Source organism: Polyodon spathula, chromosome 14 (genome assembly GCF_017654505.1).
Source record: "Polyodon spathula isolate WHYD16114869_AA chromosome 14, ASM1765450v1, whole genome shotgun sequence".
NCBI classification, from domain to species: Eukaryota; Metazoa; Chordata; class Actinopteri; order Acipenseriformes; family Polyodontidae; genus Polyodon; species Polyodon spathula.
The window spans coordinates 37,459,475-37,469,004 of NC_054547.1; the positions used below are offsets into that span (position 1 = coordinate 37,459,475).

The window sequence follows — 9,530 nt, forward strand, 5'->3', positions numbered from 1 at the left end:
AAGGCCCCTCCAGGGAGGAAAGGCAGGAGAGAACACGGAGAAGACGAGTTCATGGAGGAGGGGCAGGTACAGAGGGACCTGGTTCGATAAGCTGCTGCCAGGTCACACACAGGGAATAATCACTCAATATTGTCAGATAGTTTGAGGGTTATGCAAGGCGCTGCTAAAGCATAATGCAGGCGAAGCAGCGGTAAGCATGCTTCTGCAACACACTGAATAAATCGAGGGGCCCTCGTATTTGAACTGGTGCAGATAGCCATGTGGTCAAACGGGAAAAAAAAACAAAACACCTTCTGGTGAAAGTAGGAGAATTTTATATTTTGTTCGTTTGTTACTGTATTTATTTTCATTGAAACAACCCGAGTTTAGGTACTTGGACTTGTGTTTCATAAAATTAAAACCATTAATTTTTTATTTTTTTTTAAAACATGTTTCATTTCAACTGCACACACCTGTTGAAGCGGAATCATTGGGATGTTTTTAAGACCCAACTTGAAGTTTTGAGATCCGTCAGCGACTCGAATAGGGGTAGCATTGATAGGCTGGACAGCCTTCTCTTGTTGCAAACTGGCTCATGTTCTTATGACAGTTTCACCATGGTGGGGGAATAAAATCAGATAAGTAAACTCCACACACCTTCCACTGCTCTCTCGGGAGGAGTTTGACCACGACCACGTCGCCGTTCAGAGCTCTGTTCCGAGGCACAATCCCGTCAATGAAGATATCCCGGAGCCCATCCTGAGGAGCACAGCAGGGGGATAATAAGAGCAAGGTGAGGTTTCACAGGGCTTTACAGTACACTGCAGACACAAAACAAACAGGGGCATTACTACAGTACTGGCATGCCAGGACTGCAATGCATTGACCATCCCACAGAGTCGCTGGATAACTAGGTACAAAAGCTACAGCACTCTGCACATCCACAGATGCACTTCAATAAAGCATTGACAACCGTAGCGCATTCTCGCATACCATGGAGGCAGGCAGATTGTACCCTGAATTAAGGTGGGTGGAAATTTCTACCTTTGAAATCGAGAGATGCCAGTAATTATCGATGGGGTGTCACGCAAGGGGCAGCTGTATACAGTATACGCTGTCAATAAGCAATGTTTAGTAATTACCAGAACCTGACAACCTCCTGTTATTAACCACTGGCGTAGGTCAAGGTCCACTTGTATTTTGGTTTTACATTTATTTAATTTCTTTATTTGAAGTCTCATATTCCTGACCTCTTAACACTCCAAACCAGATCACCAGGAAGATTTTTTGGTTGGATCCGTAGCATTTCCAACCCTGACAGTTGTACTTGAAAGCACAGGGGGAGGTAAAAAAAAAAAAAAAAAAAAAAAAAAATAATAATAATAATAAAAACAGCTGCCCGGGTCATGCAGTATTGACACAGAGTGGTACTCAAGCATTACTACAATAAATCAAAGCTTTCATTCAAAATAAAAACTTAGTACATCAATACCAAATGCTGTTTTGTTCTTTCTTCTACCAACTGAAATCCTTAAGGACAAGATCCTTAAAGAGGTTCACAGTGGTTTTGGCTATTTTTTAATTTTTTTTTTTTTTTGGGGGGGTGGGGGGGGATTATTTTTGGATTAAGCGAAGCATGTCATACACCAATGCTCTTGGTCACAATGTTTAAAGTTCAGTACCAGCACCGCAGGCATGCAGCCAGGCGCTAATGTGATGACAAACGGCAGTGAAGTACAAAGCCCCACCCTATCTGATGGTTGATTCAGGCACTGCAGAGGAGGGGCATGGAGCCCCAGAGGAACTATTTTTTTATTGTAGATAACCGGATCACTCAGTTTTCCCTTCCGTACTTAAAATACGTATTTTGTTGGCAAAACAAAATAAAAAATAAAAAGATACAGTGCAACACATGTTACTCGTGACTCATGGAATTTATATATATATATAAAGCACTTTCTAGGCAGTATTCTACCGGGGGGGGTTGTTTGCAGGAATAGAGCCACCAACTCCTCATTAAACAGATCTGCTATTTGAGGACTTATTTTTAAACCCAATTGCATTTAATAGAAAGCCTTTGATCTGGTGGTAAAAGCTGCAGACAGAGTCAGAAAATCCCTGGTTTGAATCAGCCACTGCATGACCACAGCATCACGGTAGGGAGGAGGGGGTGTGCAAGCCACTTTTTTTTTCACAGCTGGAAGGATTGGTGCACCAATCCTTCCAGCTGTGAAACTGGGTGGAAGCAGGACCCTTACGAGGTCACTTCAAGTTCAGCTTTCTAAAAGGTACATATTTTTTTTGTACAGCTTCTGCCATGTTAGGTATCTTGAGTTGGGGTTAAGAGTCTCAATTTCCCATTTGATCATCACAGATATGACAGATTTTTTTCGTGGCATTCACTGCTAGAATTCCTCACCACCCAAAAGGGACTCCTGGAACTTCAACCTACAGAGGTGCAGCCTCTTCCAGTAAGGCACTGCCTGCAATGCAATTGCAGAGATGCCTGGCTTTCAGGATAAACGCCTTCTTCTTTGGCGCTTGGAATAAGCAGATGCAAGGAGAATGCAGTACAACACAATACTTAATATCCTTTCACAAAGTCAATTTGATGAGCACTGTTTAACATCACTCGTGCATGCCACTCTGCACCTAAACAAGCAAGGTGAAGGCCGCAGTGTGGGTTGAGAGTGGAACACTGGCAAGTTAGGGGGCTGCAAGTAAACAGTTATATTTTAATTTATTTATTTACTTTTTTTTGTATTTACTTTATTTCAAGCACACATGAGATTAGCAGTAAAACATCTGTGGCAACATGACTTTAAATGAATGCAGGCCAGACCAGAACCTGTGCAGGTTAACCCAAACCATTCCCTCAGACCCACGTCAAAAACCCTTTCTGTACTTGAGGCAGACGTTAATAACACTGAACAAGAAAGCAGGGCTTGAATTAAACATTACCTGGCCAATCTGTTCCTTGTCAAACTTTTCATTTTGGCTACTAACAGTTCTGGCATGAGAGCTTGCTGTTTCAGGCCCCTATCCAAACTAACCTGCATTGCAGTGTTATTTTCTTTCAATTAAATGGAAACATATATAACCTAGAGGCATTTCTCTCACTGTGTTACAAGCCTGGGTTTTCTAGAACACAGGTGACAGTTACAGCTATGAGGTATTCCCAACTGAGACCCTGGTACAATTCAGGGAAAAAAAAATTATAAATGGGGCAGCATATGTTAGTCACAAGCTAAACAGAAAATCTTTATCAAAAGGAATGGCTCACTACAAACCTTAGATGCGAAACCCCCAGAAGCAAATGGTTGCCACTGGCTATCGAGTCACCTAAATTGACTCGTCTTTCTCGTCAATTCCCTATGAAGTCCACAAGCTTACTGACCTCTCTGAACTAGGCTTCCAACCAAGTAGAGAACCGAGTAAAACATTGGTTTTATAATAATCTGACTCTTGACACACAAGCCTCGGAGATATGGCAGTCTCCATTATCCATTGCCATGGTTTTCAAATGCCACCCTGTCACTGCTAAGGCAGCACAATAGGTAAGAATTAGGCTCTCAGAACACGCTTCATATTCGTCAGTTTGATTAATAAAGCCGTTAAATTTGGGATTTGAGACAGACTGCTTTTATTGCAAGTCGAGCAGAAAGTCTTGCGTGCCGTAAAAATGCAACAGAAGACAAAGGCTGCCCACTCCTTTCACTTTTAAAGATGCCCCCGGTTTCTGGAAAATTGTGTTACACCCACCAGATAAAGATTTGCTCTTTTACCTTCCTGAGCGCGGCCACAGTAGGTATATTTCACTGGAGGGCTGCCAATGTTTACCAGCAAGATCATTTATAACAAGTCAAGAATCTTTTCATTCAAAACGGTGGTTTATCAGGATATGTAGCTTACAAAAAGGGACTACACTACCTTTCATTAAATCAATCAACCCCAGGATGCGTTACGACTGGAGAAAGGAATACAAGTTCATTCACGGAGTCTCAGGTGGTTTATTCAATTTAACTCAAGACTGAGAAGCGCTTGCAGGCATTACTTACAGGAGAAGGAATGAAGGCCTCATGGTACTTTTTGGGGTTAATTCTCAACGGACCCTGTAAAGAAGAAAGTAGACATTATTGCAAGCATTTCATCGCTGTTAAAAAAAAAAAAAAAAAAAAAAAAGGATAAATCGAACCCCAAATACAAAGCATTAAACAAACCTGTGAAATCAGTTAAACTGATCAATGCATTCACTGAAACAGTTAATTACCTTGGTATTACAAAACTTCATATAAATGCGAAAAGTCTTATGATTTCCAGACAACGTGTGATTGATCAACAGTTCACAAGCTTTCATTAATCAAACAAAATAAAACATTAATAAATAAAAAAACACACAAACTAGTACAGGTTTACAATGCTTCCCTTCCCGCCCCCAAAATGATCATTCCAAACAATTGCAAAATCGTCCACTTCTCCGAGTACAGACTTGTGAATCCCAGAAAGACTTCTCCCTACCTGAAGAAGCTCCGATCTCTTCAGTCCTGCGGACACATCCTGAGGTGTCATGTAAGGTTCAAACACTTGCCTCTTCCTTCCTCTGCCTGGATTGTTCCTGTGTCTACCATTGTCACTGGGAGTCACATTAGAACCGGAGCCTCTACCTGGAAACACACACATACAAAATCAAGACAAGGTCAGCACTGTTTTACACTGTTTTGGGAAAGTTGGACAAGTCATCAATATCACTCACCCAATCCAGGTTTTAATTTGAGATTGAATACTAAAAACTAGGAATGAAGCAAACTGATATGCAATGGGAGTCTTCTCTCCATCCCTGTGACTACTGAAATGTTTTGATGTACTTCTCTGTACAGATCCATTACTACAACAGTTCTGGATCAGATTATAATAAATGATCCAAGTCATCAATTAAACTGCATAGTGCTAGACGTTGCAGCTCAGCCAATAGGTATATAATGTAATAAGCTGAAGGGAATTGAGGTTAAAGCTTTTTTTCTGACAGATCTGAAGTGATTAGGCTGGGAGTGCTATTAGGTACAGTGCCTTAATAATGCACAATTAGCGCAATGGGGGGTTGTTCACATTGCCAGCACTAGTATTATGCGAGACCTTTGCTTAAATTAAATGTTATTCAATCTGAACATGCACACCTTCATTTGTCGGGATAGACAATATGCTATTCAATATTACGATCTTGCATCAAAAGGCCTGCACAATGAGTTGATACCCCTGCAGGGCTGAGTGTCACCATCATGCCCACAACTCAAGCACAGAGGCGGAGTGGTGGCCAATCGGGGAGAGACACCCTTAAATTACCACAGCAGTTATATACTCCTCACCAGAAGTTCCCAAACTGTGGTACGCATACCGTGCCCAGGGGGCATGCGGGACAAACTGTGTAATAGCAAACATTTTTAGTTTTTTTTTTGCATTCTCATAACTTGTCAGACTCAAATCTTTAAACCGTATTGGGAATTCCTTTTAACTTCTGGTGTGAAATGACGAGTGACACTAGCTTGTTAGTTTGCTGTGCCGTGCAAGACAATCACGCAGCGGGACACTTCGGTTCACCACACACTTGCTTATTGCAAACCTCCAAGAGATACCAATGAGAACAAAGACACGCAGAGACAATGACGTACAGAGCCATCACCACCAACCACCGTACAGTACGAATTATATACTTAGAACTTTTTCGTTTTTATTAATTACATATTTTGGTGCTTATTTTTAGCTATTTTCGAGTTTTATACAAATAGTATTTCTCGGGGCGTTTGCTTATCATATACTGCATGAATTTATTATTTCTCGGTTACTTTACAAAATGCTTGGTTGTTTTATTTCTGTCACAATAGTAGTAACTCGACACACTTAAGTTGTACCTTCTTTCCTTTGCTGTCTTCCACAACGAAATCCTTATGGTCATGAGCACATTCTCCTGCGGTTTTTTGATAGACAGAAAGGATCGAGGGACACTGCCCAGCTGCACTGGGAAAGGTAGTTTGTTTTTTATGTGTTAGGTTTTTGTTTTTTTAAGTGGGAAAGTGGTGATGAAGTCAACATGAACTGGATTAAACATTTCCAGTGTTTATTATACACCAATTTCATTTTTTTTGTATCAGTGGTGTTTTATACGGCTTTATCAGTTAGAACCAAAAATCAGAAGCACTATTTATATTATTCTAGTCATTTATATTGTATATGTGTACTATGAAAGCATACTGTAACGACCTTAGCGATGGCATTGTCCTGAACATTGCGTTTGTCTTGTTTATTATGCCTTGTGTATTGTAAGGGTACATGGCAAGTCTTTACTGTGTGTGTGTGTGTGTGTGTGTGTGTGCATATGGAGTGCGTGTGCATGTGGTTGGCGACCCTCCCCTGAGGCTATAAGTAGGGAGAATGCGAGCAGATAGAGACTGGAGCTGTTGAAGATGTAAGGGACAGAGAGTGAGGCTGAAGAACAGGGCCTACCCCAAGACATAAACGAAGAACAGACAGTGTCTGCAAGTGCTCAAGAAGAACAGAGAAAGTAAAAGCAAGTGCGAGTTAGAGAAAGACGAGTAAAGCGAGCGAAAGAGTAGGGAGCGTGGAGATAGTTTTGCTATATTGGCGTGAACCCCTGCCCGAACAGGGACTCACTGTTTATTAATTTTATTTTGGTCAGTAATTAAGAGAGTCGATTTCGAATCCCATCTGGTCTACCTGAGTCTGTTTCCCTCCAATAGTGCAGACCACTACAATACATTAAAATAACCCTGTATGTTAGGGGTACGCAGACAGTTGATAGCTCTGGAAGGGGGTATGTGAATCAAAAGTTTGGGAACCGCTGCTCTACAGGCCACTCTCCACTTGTCCCACTTATATAAAGTCTTAAAAACAAAGCACTAGGCGTGTACTTTTTTTTTTGTGAAGGGATAAAAAGTCAAAATCCACAAATCTATTTGTGTAGGTAATCAAACCCAGGATATCCCCCACTCCTACAACCACTAGATCTGGTTTTTGCCTTACCTGGGGACTGGCTTGCAGTCATTCTATCAGAGAGAGACTGCTTCTCAGCACTACGTGGAACCTGCCCTGCAGGCACCAAATCCCCATCCGAACATTCAGACCCGTCCTGCCTCAAGTCACGACGGCCTTTCTTCTGAGTCTTCTTCAATTTTTTCTTCTTGTCCTGCTCCTGCACGCTCTCAGGGCCTCCACCGCTGCTGTGGTTTGGGAAAACAGCACCTCGTCTTGGAGAACGGGCCATCCCTTTGTTCCCAGTGGTATCCGGCAGCCTTGGTATTTCCACAGAAGGCCCCCTGAATGAAGAAGCATCGTGATGCCGAGTCTTTGAGCCCGTCTGTTTTCCCTCACCCCCAGATTCCACGTCTCCATCCTGGCTGGTGTTGGTATCCTTCCTTTTGCTGTGCCTCTGCCTGACAGCCATGCCCTGCTGTACCGACACGGTCTCCCCAGCTTCCCCATGTTCATTCAGTTTCTTCATATACAGGGAAAGGGTGCTCTCAGCTTGCGCCCCCTTATTTGGGGAAGCGGAGTACCCATTCCTAGCCCCAGTCTCCCTCATCTCGTTTTCCCCTTTCCGTGAACGAGCTTCCGAGGTGTCTGGGATGGGGTCGGAAACAGCGAGCCCATGGCTTTCCTCTATCTGTTGCTGCTGCTGGGCAAACTGGTTGAGGTAGGAACGGAACTTGCTGCTGTGGTGCTGGCTTAGCAGCCTGGAGTAGGCGTCCTTTTGGGGTGCTGCCATGTGGTTCTGCCCACCTCTGAACTCCCGAGATGGGTTACAGCCCTTGGTCTGTCTGCGATGCTCCATGCTGTACTGGTTTGAGCCTGCAGAGATTCACAGCAAGATGTTATTCATGGTCTAAACCGAACTGAACATGGGTACAGGGTAGCAGGGTAGAACGCAAAAATACAGTTGATAATAGCATTGCTAATAAGAGCATAGAATATTTTTAGCATTGATGCTGTATGACTCATGTATCATTTCTTAGGCATGTCGTGCTGGCGTTTTTAACATTTAAGACAGGATAACCTCCAGCGCTCTGAAGGAATAGGTGACATTTCAGATCATCAAGAACAATATGTTTAGGCTCCGAATAGATTAACTGCTTCCAAAACATCATGCACACGCACAATTAAGGAAGGACATGTTTATGAATGCAGGCACCTTCTCACTTCTCATTTGCATATAAATACAATTTGTACATTAACTAAGGCATCCTTCTGAACAGCAAACTGGAAATGACAGAGAGCTGGCAAGATTTGATTACTGATATTGATGAACAAGGCACCGCGGTTGGTAAAGTCAACAACGCTGCGCACCAATGTAGTAGGCTGCTGATAGTGTAAAAGCCTCTACCGAGTTTATAAAACGAGGCTTTTCAATAACAAAGTCAAAATGTTGGTCTGCCAATTTCACCGTGCTTTGCATCCATTTTACTGAGGATTAACAATCGATCGTGGTGAAACACGAACATGTTTATCAGATGCACAGCGGTTGATATTTGTTGCGTTAATTATTGTAAATAGTAAACGTCATTAATGTTGACGTTTTATCTTGAGCTATGGCGCTATTGTTCAATTACCACATTTTAGTAATGCCGTCAAAAAACATTCAGTAAAGGCCGCACTTTAATTAATATAGCAGCAAAATTGGATGAATACAGAAATGCAAGAATATGAGTAAAAATTAAGAAAAACAACAAGATGGGGGTGCAGTAAAAAATATGCAAGGACATTAAAATTCAGTAAATTAAAACAGAAACGTGTAGTTTAGCTATAGGGTTATTTTATTCTCGCACAGCTGCCCATAGCGGCATTGCTCGACATTGTAGGTTACAAAGGTTTAAGCACACACAGTGTCCACGGGTGATTGATGCAGAGGCAAAATGCACAGTCCACTAATTAAAAACCACGAGCTGGGAAACACTCCAGAATTTAAGTGTATATTAATAAAATTAAGACGGTCGAATACCATACCTTTTAAAACGAATCGGTTTGTGTCTGTTCCACCAATCTCTCTTTCACAAGTTTGCAGAGTAAGGTTTTGTTCCGGGGAAGACTTCACCGGCATGAACTCGTAACAGCAGTGTCGCAGTGGTTTCTGGGTAATGAATTCCCTCAAGGCTGTGTGTATTGCATTACAGTTGAAGTCAGTGGTACAGTAGTTAATTTGATTTTATTTGTATCTAAAATAAATAGTTACGTACAAGACTGTGCTGCAAAACTGATGCATATTACAGGAAAAAAAAAGATTGGTTTGTTTCTTCAGCGCTATGACGTTCTCTCCCACTTAAAAGCTGTCTAAAAAGTTAAATGTAGGATTTTTTTTGTCAATACTCCTAGTAGTAAACCAAATACTACACGATACATAGCTGTTTTTAAATTGTATTACGACAGGATGTTAAGAGGAGATGTAAGACCAAACAGAGGCCACGTGACTGACGTCATGTTTTTCACGTTCATTGATTTTATTGAACAGGTAAAGTGAGTGTGAATTGCACGGTCTGTCGCTAAAG

At 41.9% G+C, this 9,530-nt stretch overlaps 1 protein-coding gene across 2 annotated transcripts in view; it reads right to left on the reverse strand.

Moving 5' to 3' along the window:
* Positions 1–9,100, reverse strand: part of LOC121326805 (DIS3-like exonuclease 2) — an 82,369-nt gene extending 73,269 nt beyond the window's left edge. For both annotated transcript variants that reach the window (XM_041270325.1, XM_041270323.1), the window contains exons 1-5: positions 8,992–9,100; positions 7,015–7,839; positions 4,498–4,643; positions 4,038–4,091; positions 637–738 (exon numbers count right to left, since the gene is read on the reverse strand). In XM_041270325.1, the coding sequence (XP_041126259.1) occupies positions 637–738; positions 4,038–4,091; positions 4,498–4,643; positions 7,015–7,839; positions 8,992–9,085 (1,221 nt within the window). In that variant the 5' untranslated portion in view covers positions 9,086–9,100. The remainder of the gene's footprint in view (positions 1–636; positions 739–4,037; positions 4,092–4,497; positions 4,644–7,014; positions 7,840–8,991) is intronic.
* Between the last annotated feature and the right edge of the window lie 430 nt (positions 9,101–9,530).